We start from the raw sequence: 20,344 nt of genomic DNA, 5'->3' as shown, positions 1-20,344 counted from the left end.
AAATAAAAATAATAAAGAAAATTTTGAAAATTACAAAAGAGGAGTCATTTTACACTCCTTTATAAACTTAATTAATCCATAAAAGTCCTCTTTATTATAGGACTTTAATAAGTCAAATAAACAAGAATATTTATCAAAAATAGTGTGTCTTCCTCTAAAATCATTATATTTAGAACAATGAAAAATTAAATGATTGGCATCCTCAATAACATTGCATGTACCACACAAAACAGTATCCTCAACCCCTATCATATTCAAAAATTTTCTGTCATAAGCATGACCTGATAATAAACGGTTCAAAATCTTAATCTCACCAGGATCCAGTGAGAAACCTCGATACCAGGGTTTAAGCGGTACAGATGGGTTCAACGAGAAAAAGAAACCCCCCTTACTCTGAGATATTTCAGAATAAGAGACATTCCACTCTCTCACCAATTCATTATAAATTAGTCTTTCAGTCCAATCTGTCGTGTGATCAACCCTAACAGGGGCTCCATTTTCGATGGCCAGTTTCGCCAGTTCATCCGCCCTCTCATTAAAAGAAATCCCAATATGACTGGGAACCCAGACCAAATGAATAGACCTTATATCTGAATTGTTAATTATCTGAATAATCTCAGAAACCAAACAATTCTGCCATCGATTATTCAAAATAGATAAAAGAGCATTTTTGCTATCAGTAAAAATAACGATCTGCTCAGACTTGTCGAAAACAGAGGCCAATAAAGCCTCACGTATAGCAACAAGTTCAGCAGAGAGAGAAGACAATCTCATATCACTCCTAAAGATTAAAAAGCGATCAATAGATGCCAGAAAAACAGCAAAACCCGAAGCACATTCTGATATTGACGCATCAGTGGCCATAATAGAGTAACCTGAATACTCATATTCCCAATATAACCTCTCATAGTAAGCACGAATGGAAGACAAAGGGTAAGTACTTAGCTTCTTGCCAAAGGGATGATCAATCCTAAAAGTGACCTTTTCGGACACCAATGACTTACTGCACTTACCCACCTTGCCAAGGAGATCACCAAACTTGGAAAAAACAAATGAATAACTATTCTTTAAATGCCTATTGTCAGAGATGAGTTCAAAAAGTGATGGATTGAAAATTGAAATACGCAAAAGCTCCTTCACAGTTAGAAAAATGGCTCTTAAATCGTTCGGAAGTTCACAAGCGAGTGCATAAATTACATGAACTGGCGTGGATGGAGTCAAACCAAGACATCTTCTCAGAGTAGCATTCTGAAAAGACTGAATTTTCCTATTAATGTACTGTGGAGAATGAGCCGTGGTTGTCCTGGCATACTCAATTTTGCTCCTAATAAAACTTTTATAGAAATTAACAGCAATATCCGGTCTAAGTCCACCCCTCACACCACCTAGACACTTAAGTAACCTTACAGCTGAAGAACAGTTGTCCAATACAGCATCATAGTGTTCCTTAACAGAAAGGCTATTCATTATCCTCCTACCGAGAAACTTAAGAGAAGAAACCTGGACAATACGCTGACCATTGACAGATATGTCAACAACCTTGCGACCACCCTTAGCAAAATACATTACATTTGTCTTGCGAATGTTGAAAGTGAAATTAATTGATGAACAAATATCAGCAAAATCAGAAATCTTCCTCGATAAGTTGTCAACAGCGTCATCAAAAGATGAATCAAAGGAAATAATGAAAAAGTCATCAGCAAACTGATATACCAGGGTATTCTCATCTTCAATGCTATGTAGAGATGAAGAATATAAATTAAACAAAATGGGTGAAAGACAACTTCCCTGTGGGAGACCATTAAAGACCCTAACTGAGCTATTGCCTAGACATAAATTCCTATTAGATAAAAAACAAATAATCCAGTCAACCATGTCAAGAGGAAGACCATAGTCAATCAGAATACGTCTTAGAATTTTGACATTGACACAATCATACGCAGCCGTAATATCTATTGTAGCAGCAATAATTTTGAATCCTTGTGCCTTTAACATTGAAATTCTGAAAAGAATCTCATTTATACAAATTGGAGCCGAATGATTTCTTCTGTATGCAAAAGTACGAGAAGGAAGTAAGGACCTATCCTCTACAACCTTCGTCAAACGATCCTTCACAATGAGATTAATGGTCTTCATGAACACTGAAATTAGGGCTATAGGCCGAAAATTTGTATAAAGAGACAGATCCTTATCCCTTTTGGGGATAGGCACAATCCGAATGTCTCTCCACGATGGTCTGATGATACCATTACAAAAGAAGCTATTGAATGCAACAAGCAAAGAGTCACGAGAATATGAGGATAAAGATTTCAACATTTCATACGTGACACGATCACAGCCACCCGCTGAATTGGCCTTTCTGCCATCAAGCACAGAATCGAGTTCAGATCTAGTCAAGGGGGTGAAAGGACCAATATGCATCCTGGAAAACTCACAATGTGTGTTATCCGGAACCTGATCCCTCAAATGCTCCAGAAAGGGCAGATTGTTACCATCATCCCATAAGGAAGTCCGGGAACTGGCTGAGTTCTTCACATTATTAACAAATTTCCAAGCACTCCTGGTGTTCGGCTGTAAGTTCAATTCCTCTAATCTCCTACGGAAAGACTCAGATTTGGCTCTCCTGACAGCATCCTTCCAATTAAGGAAAGCTAAGGAGGCTTCCTCCAAGTTAGCAGGAGTGGGATATTTTGAAGCCTTTTTCCTAGCCGCGACTTGCAAACGAAACAATACAGACATATTCGAATTCCACCAAGATTTGGGTGAAAATGATTCTGATGTCCTGACCGTAGCAGAAGATATACGGGACCTGAAGGTATTCTCAATGTCATCAAAATCTGGAGATAAGTAAGTGGAGTTCAAGTCCGAAAGTAGTCTTCGTTTCGATAGGAAGGAGACAGGTCGTGGAGATGAGGAATCAATATCCATTATTATAGGATAATGGTGGCTGCCGCCCAACCATACTGGATCAGTTTTCCATGAAATTGTAAAATTACAATTAGAAAAACTAAGATCCAGAACTGTACCCCTCGTTGACTGAAGATTAGGAAGAAAGGTCGGAGAACCGTCATTGAGACACATAAAAGACGAGGACGACAAAATGTCATACAAAAGATTGCCCCTGGGAGAGTCATGGTAGTCACCCCAGTGTGTAGATCGAGCATTAAAATCCCCTGCAATTATAACATTTTCAAAACTAGCTACAAAATTAAACAACCTACTTAACTCAGAACGACAAGTATCAATAGGGATGCTACCATAACGATTGGGTGGTAGATAGACAGAAACAAGAATCAGGTTATTTTTGAGATTCAAAGTTCTAAGAATCAGAATATCCAAATCTGTGTTAAAAGAAATTCTAGAGACACGTATTCCTTTCCTGACCGCTATGGCACATCCACCATAACCATCAGACCTGGTCTTACAAAAAATATTAAAGTTCAAAATATTATTAGATGAATTACAATCATCTACATTAAAAATCTCAGACAAAATACAAATATCAATAGAATGTTTATCAATAAAGTACTCGATCGAACCTTTATTGGTAGCTAAACTTTGTACATTGTGCTGTAAGATCCTCATTGTGTTGCAGTAAGAGGCCGACTGGACGAGGAAATAATTTCCCTGTCCATGTCCAATAAAGCAACATTAATCTTACCCTTGAAATCGTCAAGTACTCTAATAAAAGAGGCTTCCCTCTTTTCGGCAAAATACTCTCTCATGACCTTTGTCATCTCCGTGACAAGCTTTTCAAACTGAGTAACCCTTTCTATTTTCCTATGAATTATCGGAATGGTAGGGTCCGTGTTAACCGGTTGCAATTGCCTAATAGGTTTATTGAGCTTAGGGGGTGGCCTAGGTTTAACCACCCTGTTAAAGGTCTTCTTCATCACAATTTTACCTACCTCCTTGTCCCTGTCAAGAACTTCCGCACATTTGGAATTCGAAGGAACTCCTCCCAAGGGGGGGAAATTCACATCAATTCCATCATAAAGGTCAAAAGAATTGACAGCGTAGCTGTTATATACCTCCTTTCTAGACAAGCGTTTCAGAGTCATTATCTTTAAAATGTCAAATTCCTGAATCCATTTAGGGCATTTTGATCTCTCAGTGGCAATGTGATCCACCGAGCCACACAACAAACATCTGGGTTCACCACAACCATCACTACAAGTACCAGGTCGACCACACTTCAAGCACCTCTCCTTAGAGTGGCAACCTCTCTCAGTGTGGCCGAGCCTGCCACATTTGTGACATTGACGAAGAGGAGGATAGTACATCGAAACCTCAATCTTGGAATAATCCAATACAATGTAAGTGGGAATCTCATCTGAGTTGAATCCAAGCTTCACAGAAAGCATTGGAATTGTGGACCCATCCTTGTCCGGATCCTTACTTCTAAACCGTTCCACTGAAATCAAGGGAACAGAACACACAACATTTTCCCTAATGTACTCATCAGTATACCAGAAGGGTATACCTCTGATTACCCCATAGGAATAAACAAACGATCTGGGAATGAAAGCCTTATAACCTAATAAGGAAAAGTCATAGGACACAAAAAAATTGGCATCAGCTGCCGAATCAAATTTTATTCTAAACAAGGTTCTCCCAATATGGGAGATAAGAGAAATACCCTTAAAATTAAAAGACCTGATACTCTCATAAAAAAAGAGAGAGTTTCTCAGACTATCCTTCTTGGCCTTGGATCGGGAGGTGTCACAAAGGACTAAAAACTCCCCAAAATGATTATCAGTATATCGAATGCTGGACTGTTCAATGCCCGCTGACAACTGCGAGCCTCCTGAGGGAGGATCACACGACTGACCACCTGAAATGTCAGGCATAGATAACGTACGTCCGTCGATATTTCCGTCATCAAAAATTATGTTGCCATCCGTAACCGCCAAGACACCTTCACGAGAATACTCACCAGATTTCTCCAGGTTTCCAATTGACAAGGCCTTTTTGACTGTAGTGTTTGCAACACGTTCATCAACAGCCTTCCTCTTCAAAGACAAGGGTTGAAGCACTGATTCCAATCCATTTACCTTGACAAAATCATCAAAAGACCTATTTGGTCCACCAGAGGCTGAAGAAACCTCCTCACACATCCTTTATTACTTTCAGAAGACACACTTGATAATATCTAAACCGAGAACTCTTATGGAGTTTTCCACAAATTAATCCAAAAGTGGAAATTCAAAAAGCTAGTATATCAAAATGGCGCCGAAAAGCACACGAAAAAAATTCCCTAGAACACAACCTATCACTTCGAATAACAAAATGGAAGTGAAGAAAAAATTTGACAGATCTTTATTTTTTAATCAATTATCCTTTGTTATTATATTCGTTAATGTAAATATTGCCAGACATTCTTAATTCGAGTCGCTGCTTTTACTTGAAATACGTCAAATAAAAAAGTTTTTCAAGCTTCGAATTTTTTGGTGGTTTAAGGGGTGAAAATTGTACCTATTTTTGGTACTTTTTCATAAAACATAGTTTTTTTGATTATAATCTCATACATATGAATTCATAACGGGCTCCCAATACGATGTTGCAACTTTTTGGAACAGAATTTTTTATTGCGCTAATGGTGAGGAAAAAAGTACCAAGAGGAAAAAAACAAGAAATTTGATTTTGATATGTTATAAACAATATATTTGCTTCCAAAATCCTACTTTCTGATTTCTCCGATTCCCTTTTTATTTAAAATCGTTGAAAAATTTAAAATTTATCGTAATTGAAACCAAAAGTGGAAATTCAAAAAGCTAGTATATCAAAATGGCGCCGAAAAGCACACGAAAAAAATTCCCTAGAACACAACCTATCACTTCGAATAACAAAATGGAAGTGAAGAAAAAATTTGACAGATCTTTATTTTTTAATCAATTATCCTTTGTTATTATATTCGTTAATGTAAATATTGCCAGACATTCTTAATTCGAGTCGCTGCTTTTACTTGAAATACGTCAAATAAAAAAGTTTTTCAAGCTTCGAATTTTTTGGTGGTTTAAGGGGTGAAAATTGTACCTATTTTTGGTACTTTTTCATAAAACATAGTTTTTTTGATTATAATCTCATACATATGAATTCATAACGGGCTCCCAATACGATGTTGCAACTTTTTGGAACAGAATTTTTTATTGCGCTAATGGTGAGGAAAAAAGTACCAAGAGGAAAAAAACAAGAAATTTGATTTTGATATGTTATAAACAATATATTTGCTTCCAAAATCCTACTTTCTGATTTCTCCGATTCCCTTTTTATTTAAAATCGTTGAAAAATTTAAAATTTATCGTAATTGAAAACTTAGCCGGCTTACAGTCGATTTTAAGCCGCCGCCGACATATTTAGTTTCAATCGCCGACGTAGTTAATATTTGTATGCGTAGGGCTCTAGCAGCCGCCTCGCTTTATTAGAAAACGTTTTCCTAACTTTTAGTGCTGGTGATTTTTTATAATTTATGAATTATTTTCATTTAAAATACAAAATAATTGTTGAAAAAATATAAAATAGATTAACATTAATCATGTAAGTATAAAATTTTATATAGAAAACAGTTTCCTACTCAGAAAATGTGTGTTGAAAATTTTTCAAGAAAAGTATGCTTTGTCGGCAAAAGAAGAAGAGAAAAAATTGTATGTGTTCGACGCCGCCGAAAATAAAAAAAAAATTGCATTGAGACTTCTATGAGAAAGTGTTTGAGAAATGAAAAATGTAAGTAAACTAATTTTTAATTTTTCAGACTACTGTATGATTAGAGGTGGCGAGATTTGCGAAAAATGTCTATACCACCATATATGATACCGCCCAATGCTTGGGCGGCTCAAATTATGGCCCAACAGCAGGCTCAAGCCTATGCTGCTGCAGCCCAAGCCCAACAAGCGCAGATGCATGCCCATCAAATGGCTAATCAAATACAGCAGATACCACCACCTGGAGCACCGCTGCCGCCACCACCCCAGCAAGTGGGTATGCCGCCACAAGCAGTACAGGCTCAATTGGGACAAATTCCTACACCTAAACCAGATATACCGGAGGAGAAACTGCAAGAAAAGGCAATGAAATGGCAACAATTACAATCAAAACGTTTTGCTGACAAACGTAAATTCGGTTTTGTGGATGCCCAAAAAGAAGATATGCCTCCCGAACATATACGTAAGATTATACGTGATCATGGTGATATGACATCGCGTAAATATCGTCACGATAAACGTGTCTACTTGGGTGCTTTGAAATACATGCCACATGCTGTTCTAAAACTTTTGGAAAATATGCCCATGCCGTGGGAACAAATAAGAGATGTGCAGGTACTTTATCATATAACGGGTGCCATTACCTTTGTCAATGAAATACCTTGGGTTATAGAACCCGTATACATAGCCCAATGGGGTACCATGTGGATTATGATGCGTCGTGAAAAACGTGATCGTCGTCATTTTAAACGTATGCGTTTTCCACCCTTCGATGATGAAGAACCTCCCCTCGACTATGCCGACAATGTATTGGATGTTGAACCTTTAGAAGCCATACAAATCGAATTGGATCAGGATGAAGATGGTTCTGTCTACAAATGGTTCTATGATCATCGTCCTCTTGTTGGTACTCCATATGTTAATGGTTCTACTTACCGCAAATGGAACTTAACACTACCTCAACTGGCCACCTTATATCGTTTGGCCAATCAACTTCTTACCGATTTGGTAGATGATAATTTCTTTTATCTTTTCGATCCTAAAAGTTTCTTTACGGCTAAAGCTTTAAATATGGCCATACCTGGTGGACCGAAATTTGAACCTTTAATAAAAGATCATAATGTGGGGTAAGTGTAGAGTTTTATCAAACGTTTTCTTGTGTGTATTTATATAATAATTGATTGTTTTTGTGTTTATTGCCTTTTCGTTTTAGCGATGAAGATTGGAATGAGTTTAATGACATTAATAAAGTTATTATACGTCAACCTATACGTACAGAATATAGGATTGCATTCCCCTATCTTTATAATAATATGCCACATTTTGTTCATCTTTCATGGTAAGTTTTTTTTTAAGTTTTTCAAAATTGATTCTTTAACATAAAAAATCACTTTTAAGAGAAATTAAAATATTAAAGATTTATTTTGATTTTGTTTAAATAAAGTGAAATATTAAACAAACCTTATAAGAAATATTACTACTACAAATTATCGATAAAACTTCTTTAAAACATCGTCATTTAAAGGTGATTTGTTAATGCAAGCATTTTATTTAAAAGTTCTTAATATTATGCTGCTGAACAAGTCGAACATTTGATTTATCTATTAAGCTACATACAAAAAAAGTAATTAATTTTCGTTGACTGCTTGCTAAAGCAATGACAAGGAATAATTAAGAAAGGAATTTAGACTGAAAAAAAACTCGTAAATTTTGATCTAATTCACTAAAAAAAAGTTAAGGAAATATAATATAATGCTTTGTACAACGTTGAAATTCTAAACTTTCATTTTATATTAATATAAAGCGAAGATCAATATTAAACAAGTAGTTAGAATTTGAACTAGATCTATACTAGGGCTGAAATAGAGAACCGAACTAGAACTGAACTAGAACTAAATCAGAACAGTCTATAACTAAACAAAAACTAAATCAGAACTAGAACTAAACTAGAACTGAATTAGAACTGAACTAAAACTGAACTAGAACTGGACTAGAACTGAACTAAAAGTGAACTAAAACTGAACTAGAACTAACCTAAAACTAACCTAGAACTGAACTAGAACTGCACTTGAACTGAACTTGAACTGAACTAGAAATGAACTATAACTGAACTAGAACTGATTTATAACTGAACTAGTACTGAACTAGGACTGAACTAGAACTGAACTAGAACTGAACTAGAACTGATTTAGAACTGAACTAGAACTGAACTAGAACTGAACTAGAACTGAACTGGAACTAAACTAGAACTGAACTAAAACTGAACTAATACTAACCTAGAACTGAACTAAAACTAACCTAGAACTGAACTTGAACTCAACTAGAACTGAGCTAGAACTGAACAAGAACAGAACTAGAACTGAAAGAGAACTAGAACTAGAACTGAACTAGAACTGAACTAGAACTGAACTAGAACTGAACTAGAACTGAACTAGAACTGAACTAGAACTGAACTAGAACTGAACTAGAACTGAACTAGAACTGAACTAGAACTGAACTAGAACTGAACTAGAACTGAACTAGAACTGAACTAGAACTGAACTAGAACTAAACTAGAACTGAACTAGAACTAAACTGAACTAGAACTGAACTAGAATTGAACTAGAACTGAACTAAAACTGAACTAGAACTGAATTAGAACTGAACTAGAACTGGACTAGAACTGAACTGGAACTAAACTAGAACTGAACTAGAACTGAACAAGAACTGAACTGGAACTGAAGTAGACCTGAAGTAGACCTGAACTATTACTAAACTAGAACTGAATTAGAACAGAACTAGAACTGAACTAAAACTGAACTTGAATTGAACTAGAACTGAATTAGAACTGAACTAGAACTGAACTAGAACTGAACTAGAACTGAACTAGAACTGAACTAGAACTGAACTAGAACTGAACTAGAACTGAACTAGAACTGAACTAACACTGAACTAGAACTGAACTAGAACTGAACTAGAACTGCAATAGAACTTAACCAGAACTGAAATAGAACTGAACTAAAACTAAAATAGAACTGAACTGGAACTAAACTAGAACACAACTAGAACTAAAATTAACTGAACAAAAACTGTACTAGAAGTAAACTAGAACTGAACATTTTTCAATACTTTTATATTTGTTATAGGGTGTGCCCGACTTAAACTTAAACATTTATTAAATCGCCCATTACAAAATTATCATGTAAAGTTTTAAAAACAACCACTTTACATTTACAGGTATCATACACCCAACGTTGTCTATATCAAAACAGAAGATCCTGATTTACCAGCATTTTATTTTGATCCTTTAATTAATCCCATTTCGCATCGTCATGCTAATGTCACTAAAATACCCGAACCATTACCCGATGATGATGAAGATTTTTCACTACCCGAAGAAGTACAACCATTTTTACAAGATACACCCTTATACACAGACAATACCGCCAATGGTATATCATTGTTATGGGCGCCAAGACCTTTTAACTTAAGATCTGGACGTTGTAGAAGAGCTATTGATATACCTTTGGTTAAATGTTGGTATAAAGAACATTGTCCTCCTGGGCATCCTGTAAAAGTACGTGTCAGTTATCAGAAGCTATTGAAATATTATGTTTTGAATGCTTTAAAACATCGTCGACCTAAACCACAGCGAAAGAGGTGGGTTTTCAATTAAAAGTGAATGTAAATGCTTAAATAATATAAAAAAAATTGTTTTATAGATATCTCTTCCGTTCCTTTAAATCTACAAAATTCTTCCAAACAACTACTCTCGATTGGGTAGAAGCAGGCTTGCAGGTCTGTCGCCAAGGTTATAATATGTTAAATCTTTTGATTCACCGTAAAAACTTAAATTATCTTCATTTGGATTATAATTTTAATTTAAAACCGGTCAAGACCTTGACCACCAAAGAACGTAAAAAGTCGAGATTTGGTAATGGTAAGTATTAAAGTGGCAAAATAATTGTATTGTCTTGTTAATTGATGACTTTCTTTTTTTTATCAGCTTTCCATTTGTGTCGTGAAATCTTACGTCTTACGAAATTGATTATTGACTCTCATGTTCAATATCGTTTGAACAATGTTGATGCCTTCCAACTGGCTGATGGTCTACAGTATATATTTGCTCATGTGGGCCAATTGACGGGCATGTATCGTTACAAATACAAACTTATGAGACAGATACGCATGTGTAAAGATTTGAAACATTTGATTTACTATCGTTTCAATACGGTAATTTAAATTTATCAATTTTATTACGTAAAACTCAAGTTTTGAATATTTTTCTTTTCTTCTATTTATTTTCAGGGTCCGGTGGGTAAAGGTCCTGGTTGCGGTTTCTGGGCTCCTGGTTGGCGTGTTTGGTTATTCTTTATGCGTGGTATTACTCCTCTATTGGAACGTTGGTTGGGTAACTTATTGTCCCGTCAATTCGAGGGCCGTCATTCAAAGGGTGTTGCTAAAACTGTTACCAAACAGCGTGTAGAATCACATTTCGATTTGGAATTGCGTGCCTCTGTTATGCATGATATTGTCGATATGATGCCTGAGGGTATTAAACAAAACAAAGCCAGAACAATTCTACAACATTTATCAGAAGCTTGGCGTTGTTGGAAAGCCAATATTCCTTGGAAAGTACCAGGTCTTCCCATACCTATTGAAAATATGATTTTAAGATATGTCAAAATGAAAGCTGATTGGTGGACCAATACAGCTCATTATAATCGTGAACGTATACGTCGTGGAGCTACTGTTGATAAAACTGTTTGTAAAAAGAATTTGGGTCGTCTTACGCGTCTTTATCTAAAGGCAGAACAGGAACGTCAACATAATTACCTAAAGGATGGTCCTTATATATCACCCGAAGAAGCTGTAGCCATTTATACCACCACCGTACATTGGTTAGAATCACGTCGATTTGGTCCCATACCATTCCCTCCGCTATCCTACAAACACGATACAAAACTTTTAATTTTAGCCTTAGAACGTCTTAAAGAGGCCTACAGTGTAAAATCACGTTTAAATCAAAGTCAACGTGAAGAATTGGGTCTCATCGAACAGGCCTATGATAATCCTCATGAAGCTCTTTCACGTATTAAAAGACATTTACTAACGCAAAGAGCTTTCAAAGAAGTTGGCATCGAATTTATGGATTTATATAGTCATCTTATACCAGTCTATGATGTTGAACCTTTGGAAAAGATTACCGATGCCTATTTAGATCAATATCTATGGTATGAAGCCGATAAGAGACGTTTATTCCCGCCATGGATCAAGCCAAGCGATACAGAACCACCACCATTATTGGCTTATAAATGGTGTCAAGGTAAGGAGATTTTTAATTATAATTTTGTTGTTATTTAATTGTGTTACCCGTGTAAAATGATGCCTTATCTTCGTGTGATTTGAAGCAAGGTGATTTGTATTTGAAATCCCCTTGTTGCAAACCTCACGCTGATGGGGTATTGAAAACAACGTAAAAAGAACATCAAACCATTAATCTACCCAATAGCCTGCCTACACATCAATACCTTAAGGATATGGAACGTTTGGATTCATACACAACCCAATGAATTGTCACAACTATCACCGCAAGACATTATCACACATGCCAAAGTAATGCAAGAAAACTACACTTGGGATGTGTTTTTTTTCTTTATTTAAAAATTTCCCTTTTTCTCACCCCTTGGATCCGCGCCTGGCCTGTTATCCGGTCTATTGACTACTGATTAGTCTATTGATTGGTCAGTGAATAGTCCATTGACTAATCTATTATTAGGTCCATTTACTAGTCTATTGCCTAGTCTATTGATTACTTGGTTAACTTTTCTATTGTGTGGACTATTGCTAGTCTATGATCTAGTTTATTAACTATTCTCTTGTCTGACATTTCGACTTTTAGACTTTTTGCATTTTATGCAAAATCGATTTTTCGACTTATTCATTCATATTTTGTAAATAGTCAACTTTTCGACTTTTTTGGAATAAAATAGCCGTCTTCGACTTTTCGACTTTTTTCGACCAAAAGTCGATTGTTCGATTATTCGAAAGTCGATTTATAGAACCCTTTTAATAACTAGTCTTTTGTCTAATGCGTGGGTCAGTTTTTTGAGAAATATTTGACTGGCTTATTGACTAAGAAGTTGCCTTTTTCCTACTCTTTTAGTCTTTTTTGACTTTTCGACTATTTTCGACCTTTTCCGACTTTTTTCGACTATTTTTCGACTTTTTCCGGATTTTTCGACTTTCCGACTTTTTCAACTTTTATTTCCAAAGTAGACTTTTCGACTTTTTTCACAGACGATAGTCGAGTTATCGACTTTTTTGAAACAAAATAGTCGACTTCGACTTTTCGACTTTTTTCGACAAAAAGTCAATTGTTCGATTATTCGAAAGTCGATTTATAGAACCCTATTAACTAGTCTATTGTCTAATGTGTGGGTCAGTTTATTGAGAAATATGTGACTGGCTTATATTCTAAGCCATTGCTTGGCCTATTATCTAATTTATTGACTACTGATTAGTCTATTCATTGGTCAGTTTAATAGTCTATTAACAACTTATCTATTGTGTGAACTGTTACCTAATCTACGATGTGGACCAATTTATTGAGAAGTATTTAGTTCAGTCAATATACTTCTGATCAAAATTATATAAAAAGCACTTAAATTAGTTTAATATCGGAAAGTGTCCTATTACGAATATCAAACAAACTAACTAAAATCATATAATATCTCTACCTCTAATCCCCTCCAGGTATTAACAATCTTCAAGACGTCTGGGATGTTAGCGAAGGCGAATGTAATGTCTTATTGGAAAGTCGTTTCGAGAAACTTTATGAAAAAATCGATTTAACACTACTCAATCGTCTATTACGTCTCATAGTCGATCATAATATAGCCGATTATATGACAGCCAAAAACAATGTAGTCATCAATTATAAGGACATGAATCATACCAACAGTTATGGCATTATACGTGGTCTACAGTTCTCTTCGTTTATTACACAATATTATGGTTTGGTATTAGATCTATTGGTGCTCGGTTTACATAGAGCTAGTGAAATGGCTGGACCACCACAAATGCCAAATGATTTCTTAACTTTTCAAGATACACCCACAGAAACAGCTCATCCCATACGTTTGTATTGTCGTTATGTAGATCGTGTTCATTTATTCTTTAGATTTAGTGCAGAGGAAGCTAGAGATTTGATACAACGTTATCTAACCGAACATCCAGATCCAAATAATGAAAATATTGTGGGTTATAATAATAAAAAGTGTTGGCCACGTGATGCTCGTATGCGTTTAATGAAACACGATGTTAATTTGTAAGTTTTTTTTTAGATTTTTTCTTAATTTTTGGAAAGTTTTTAATAATTGTTTTGCTTTTTAGGGGTCGTGCTGTTTTCTGGGATATTAAAAATCGTTTACCCCGTTCCGTTACCACCATTAATTGGGAAAATACTTTTGTTTCGGTTTACTCTAAGGATAATCCCAATCTTTTGTTTAATATGTGTGGTTTTGAGTGCCGTATATTACCCAAGGTTCTTACTTTTTTTTAACAATTGTTTAAAAGTTCAGTTTTCATTTTTTTTGTTTTGTTTTTGTTTATTTTAGTGTCGCACTCAAAATGAAGAATTTACTCATCGTGATGGTGTTTGGAATTTACAAAATGAAGTGACCAAAGAACGTACCGCCCAATGTTTCTTGCGTGTAGATGATGAATCTTTGGGTCGTTTCCATAATCGTGTTAGACAAATTTTAATGGCTTCTGGTTCTACTACTTTCACTAAGGTAAATTTTTGATTTTATTTAACTGTTTAAGTAATCTATTGACTACACGTTGGTCTAGTCTATTGACTAATCAATTGACTGGATGTTGTCGTTGTTATTAGTTGTTGTAACAGCTAAGACTATACAATAATCTAGTTGGGGGGTTCTACATCAATGTCCAGGCCTTAAAATTGGGCTACTTCAACTGGATGCGTCCATAAATCCATTGGACAGAGTGAAAAGTAAGGTTGGCTGAGCAGTTGAATATGTGGTGGATATCATGAGGAACCTGACCACATGCAGGACATTCGTTGGGGACGGCACGGTCTATACGTGACCAGTAGGCATTAAGCCTGTTGCTCCATCCTGATCTTAGATCTACGTACCGGAATGACCCGAATTATTCGGGCTGTCAACCCCATCAACAACAATTGACTGATCTTTTGGCTTTGTTTTAAAGATTGAACATAAAAAGTTTAACATTTTCTTTCTCTTTTCTTTTTCTTCAGATTGTTAATAAATGGAATACAGCTTTGATTGGTTTAATGACCTATTTCCGTGAGGCTGTTGTCAATACCCAAGAACTATTAGATCTCTTGGTAAAATGTGAAAATAAAATACAAACTCGTATTAAGATTGGTTTGAATTCGAAAATGCCTTCCCGTTTTCCACCGGTGGTGTTTTATACACCCAAAGAATTAGGTGGTTTGGGCATGTTGAGTATGGGTCACGTTCTGATACCACAATCCGATTTAAGATGGTCTAAACAAACAGATGTAGGCATTACGCATTTCCGTTCTGGTAAGTAGATAATTTTCAAAGTTCTCCAAATGTTTGAAATCATTCAGGGATCAAATCTTTCATAATGATTCCTTAGCATTTAAATCAATTCACTATGATTAATGTGTTCTTATCCTATCTTTTCATTCTACAGGTATGTCCCATGATGAGGATCAATTGATTCCAAATCTTTATCGTTACATACAACCTTGGGAGAGTGAATTTATCGATTCACAACGTGTATGGGCTGAATATGCTCTGAAACGTCAAGAGGCCAGTACACAGAATAGACGTTTAACTCTAGAGGACTTGGAAGATTCTTGGGATCGTGGTATACCACGTATTAATACACTCTTCCAAAAAGATCGTCATACTTTAGCCTACGACAAGGGTTGGCGTATTCGCACCGAGTTCAAACAATATCAAGTGCTTAAGCAAAATCCCTTCTGGTGGACTCACCAGCGTCATGATGGTAAATTATGGAATTTGAATAACTATCGTACAGATATGATACAAGCCTTGGGAGGTGTAGAGGGTATTTTAGAGCATACACTCTTTAAGGGTACCTACTTCCCCACCTGGGAGGGTCTTTTCTGGGAGAAGGCTTCCGGTTTTGAAGAATCCATGAAATACAAGAAATTAACAAATGCCCAACGTTCCGGTTTGAATCAAATTCCCAATCGTCGTTTTACTCTCTGGTGGTCACCCACCATTAATCGTGCCAACGTTTATGTTGGCTTCCAGGTGCAATTGGATTTAACGGGTATTTTCATGCATGGCAAAATACCCACTTTGAAAATTTCCCTTATACAGATTTTCAGAGCCCATTTATGGCAAAAAATCCACGAATCTATTGTTATGGATTTGTGTCAGGTCTTCGATCAGGAGTTAGATGCTTTGGAAATTGAAACAGTGCAAAAGGAAACTATACATCCGCGTAAGTCATATAAAATGAATTCTTCCTGTGCAGATATTTTGCTTTTCCCCGCCTACAAATGGAATGTTTCAAGACCCTCGTTGCTGGCCGACACGAAGGACACCATGGACAATACTACCACACAGAAATACTGGCTGGATATACAGCTACGTTGGGGTGATTATGATTCCCATGATGTTGAGCGTTATGCCAGAGCTAAGTTCTTGGATTATACCACAGACAACATGTCTATCTATCCCTCGCCTACCGGTGTCCTAATAGCCATAGATTTGGCTTACAATTTGCATTCAGCCTATGGCAATTGGTTCCCGGGCTGCAAAACTCTTATACAACAAGCCATGGCTAAGATCATGAAAGCTAATCCCGCTCTTTATGTTTTAAGAGAACGTATACGCAAGGCTTTGCAATTGTATTCCTCGGAGCCTACTGAACCCTATTTAAGTTCCCAAAATTATGGTGAATTGTTCTCCAATCAGATTATTTGGTTTGTGGACGATACCAATGTTTATCGTGTCACTATACACAAAACATTTGAGGGTAATTTAACTACCAAACCCATTAATGGAGCCATTTTCATTTTCAATCCTCGTACGGGTCAACTATTTTTGAAAATCATTCACACTTCGGTATGGGCAGGTCAAAAACGTTTGGGTCAATTGGCTAAATGGAAAACTGCAGAAGAAGTTGCTGCTCTGATTCGTTCATTGCCGGTGGAAGAACAGCCTAAGCAGATTATTGTTACCCGTAAGGGTATGTTGGATCCTTTGGAAGTACATTTATTGGATTTCCCTAATATTGTTATTAAGGGTTCCGAATTGCAGCTACCATTCCAGGCTTGTCTGAAAGTGGAGAAATTTGGTGATTTGATTCTAAAGGCCACTGAACCTCAAATGGTTCTATTCAATCTATACGATGATTGGCTCAAAACCATATCATCTTATACCGCCTTCAGTCGTTTGATATTGATTCTAAGAGCTTTACATGTAAATACCGAAAGAACGAAAATCATATTGAAACCCGATAAGACCACCATAACCGAGGCGCATCACATATGGCCCACGCTAACGGATGAAGAATGGATTAAGGTAGAAGTGCAATTGAAAGATCTGATTCTAGCCGATTATGGCAAGAAGAACAATGTCAATGTGGCCTCACTTACGCAATCGGAAATTCGTGATATTATTTTGGGTATGGAAATTAGTGCTCCTTCGGCTCAACGTCAGCAAATAGCAGAAATTGAAAAGCAAACTAAAGAACAAAATCAACTGACAGCCACTACCACTAGGACCACCAATAAACATGGTGATGAAATCATTACCTCCACTACCTCAAATTATGAAACACAAACCTTTAGCTCGAAAACTGAATGGCGTGTCAGAGCCATATCGGCTACCAATCTCCATCTGAGAACAAATCATATCTATGTCAGCTCAGATGATATTAAAGAAACGGGTTACACTTATATATTGCCCAAAAATATACTCAAGAAATTTGTTACCATCTCCGATTTAAGAGCTCAAATTGCTGGCTATTTATATGGTGTAAGTCCTCCAGATAATCCTCAGGTCAAAGAGATACGTTGTATTGTTATGCCTCCACAATGGGGTACACATCAAACTATTAATCTACCCAATAGCCTGCCAACACATCAATACCTTAAGGATATGGAACCATTGGGTTGGATTCATACACAACCCAATGAATTGCCACAACTATCACCGCAAGACATTACCACACATGCCAAGATCATGCAAGAAAACTCCTCATGGGATGGTGAAAAAACTATTATAATAACTTGCTCCTTTACACCGGGTTCCTGTTCGCTGACAGCCTACAAATTAACACCTTCCGGTTTTGAATGGGGTTCGAAAAATACCGACAAAGGTAATAATCCCAAAGGTTATCTACCCTCACATTATGAACGTGTACAAATGCTGTTGTCCAACAAATTTCTGGGCTTCTTTATGGTACCCTCTCAAGGTAGTTGGAATTATAATTTTATGGGTGTGCGACATGATCCCAATATGAAATATGATTTACAATTGGCAAATCCTAAAGAATTCTATCATGAAATTCATCGTCCTTCTCACTTTTTACTATTCGCCAATTTGGAGGATGGTGGTGATGGTTCGGGTGCCGATCGTGAAGATGTTTATGCTTAAAATGTTTAGTTTTTGTCTGTTTTTTTACAATGAATATAAATACACACACATACATACAAACATAGCTTTTAGTGAGTACAGATTTATAATTAAGAATTTTAGTTTATAAAATGTTTATTTTTATTATAAATTAAAAGAAAATTGCAAAACAAAACCTATAACGATCATCTTAATTTGAAATTAATATTATCACCCTTTTAGTCAAGAGGTTTAAAATTTAATAAAGACTTTTGAATATTTTAATTCAATAAATTTGCAAAATATTTTATTATTAAAGAATACAGTTGATTTTTTTTTCACCGCCGGTCTTATTTTACGACTAACCACCGCTCCGCACGTATATTGTACGTATATATACGTTCCCACGACAATCGGTTATTCGCACCAAAACGACTCGGGAGTTCAAGGAACAACGACTAAGGATTGTCAACCCAGCCACACCGACTTTACACGTGTCGCTGCTACAACAACAACGTATATGCAATTTCCGGTCCATTATAAGTGCATTTTGCTCTATTACTCGAGCTATCAAATCTCTGACCATTGCTGCCCCGTTGCTTAACTTTCGAGTTGTAAAACATCACTTCCGATAACAATCACACCGATGAGATGGCTTCTATTAAGTCGACAGTAGAGACGTTATAAGTCAAGGACATTGTTTCTAATCACAGAGTTTTTCCTGAGTTCATACTCATAGAGAACAACATCCGACACATTCTAGGTACGCGGACATATACAATTAACACTAACTCCAACGCTTAGTACCATAGTCACTCCTCTGTGGTGTATCTGTTGACCCGGCAACAGCACCGACCTATACCGAATTATCCACAACAATTGTATCTCCGCTCCGGAACGAACCAATTTCCAATAGACTAAATATTGTCAACTCAGCAACAGCTATATCAATCCGAAGTTTTTTCCCCAGGGAAGAACATCCAGTTACAGCCCATCTGTTGCAACAACAACAACCGAATTATAGATTTCATCAGTCTTTTAACTTAAACCACACTGTATCCCGAAGCAACCTTAGCCAGGTTATATACCTGCAAGCAACTGACCACCCGTAGTACCAGATTACGTGGCTGTGGTTACATTTGACATCACAAATTTCTAGTTCTGGCAGACTAGAAGTACTGATTGTACCTCTTTTCCAAAGGATTGCAATCACACCACGATGAGGTCTTTCATCAAGGTAAAATGCCCTCGGGGAATATAATTTGATCTTATGATAATGTATGTAATTATCTAATTAAGTTGCAATTCTCAGATCGCTGACAGCAAAAGCTTACAAATCGTTATCTCAAATATGGTCACAACCGAAAGCAATCGATGTTTCAATATAAATTAACTGGAAATTTCTTATGATGTAATTTTCCTCAAGGTAACATGCCCCCGGGGAATGAAATCATCTAAATAAGTTGCTAGCAATTATCAGGAGATATAGCGTAGCTAAATACTAGAAAACACTACAGGTAAATTAAAGACTAGGCCAGAAAATAGACTATATTATAGACTTAAGTACAGACTAGATTAAAGACTATACAATAGATAGACAAGACTATAGACTAAACAATAGACTACACAACAGACTAGACTACCGACTGGACTACAGACTAGACTATGGTGTAAAATAGAGATAGGAAAAAGTAGAAAAGACTATAGAATAGGCTAGATAATAGAAAACACTGGAGTATAGACTAGACTAGACTACAGGTAAACTATAGACTAGACCAGATAAAAGACTAGACTATATTCTATTCTATGGGCTAGACTACATATATACTACACAAAAAATCATAAGTTGATAATGTGCTAACAATGTTGTGGTGATACCGCGGTATTTTTCGCTTTTTATACCCTACCCTACATTACTTTAATAGGGAGGGTATATTGGGTTTGTGCTGATGTTTGCAACAAAAATATTCGTCCTATATCCTATCGGCTTAGAATCGTTTTCTGAGTCGATTAAGCTATATCCGTCCGTCCGTCTGGCTGGCTGTCCATGTA

The 20,344-nt window shown here is 36.3% G+C and overlaps 1 protein-coding gene across 1 annotated transcript; it reads left to right on the top strand.

Annotated features, from left to right (window-relative positions):
- Window positions 1–6,399: 6,399 nt before the first annotated feature.
- On the top strand, window positions 6,400–18,491 carry LOC111685059 (pre-mRNA-processing-splicing factor 8). Its single transcript, XM_023447295.2, has 12 exons — window positions 6,400–6,537; window positions 6,752–7,828; window positions 7,915–8,040; window positions 9,918–10,340; window positions 10,403–10,620; window positions 10,687–10,913; window positions 10,989–12,006; window positions 13,437–14,010; window positions 14,076–14,226; window positions 14,300–14,476; window positions 14,965–15,256; window positions 15,390–18,491. Exons 2-12 carry the CDS (start codon window positions 6,789–6,791, stop codon window positions 18,332–18,334), a joined length of 7,191 nt encoding a protein of 2,396 aa, XP_023303063.1. The 5' UTR covers window positions 6,400–6,537; window positions 6,752–6,788; the 3' UTR covers window positions 18,335–18,491.
- Window positions 18,492–20,344: the final 1,853 nt, after the last annotated feature.

The sequence above is a fragment of the Lucilia cuprina genome, chromosome 6, assembly GCF_022045245.1.
Source record: "Lucilia cuprina isolate Lc7/37 chromosome 6, ASM2204524v1, whole genome shotgun sequence".
NCBI classification, from domain to species: Eukaryota; Metazoa; Arthropoda; class Insecta; order Diptera; family Calliphoridae; genus Lucilia; species Lucilia cuprina.
This window is presented reverse-complemented; position numbering and strand designations above follow the sequence as displayed.

Bases quoted from the DNA above. Each gene is read 5' to 3' on its own strand.
- LOC111685059 (XM_023447295.2), top strand. From the start codon at position 6,789: ATGTCTATACCACCATATATGATACCGCCCAATGCTTGGGCGGCTCAA. The intron at 14,011-14,075 runs GTAAGTTTTTTT...TTTGCTTTTTAG, and splicing joins ATGAAACACGATGTTAATTT to GGGTCGTGCTGTTTTCTGGG. The intron at 14,227-14,299 runs GTTCTTACTTTT...TGTTTATTTTAG, and splicing joins AGTGCCGTATATTACCCAAG to TGTCGCACTCAAAATGAAGA.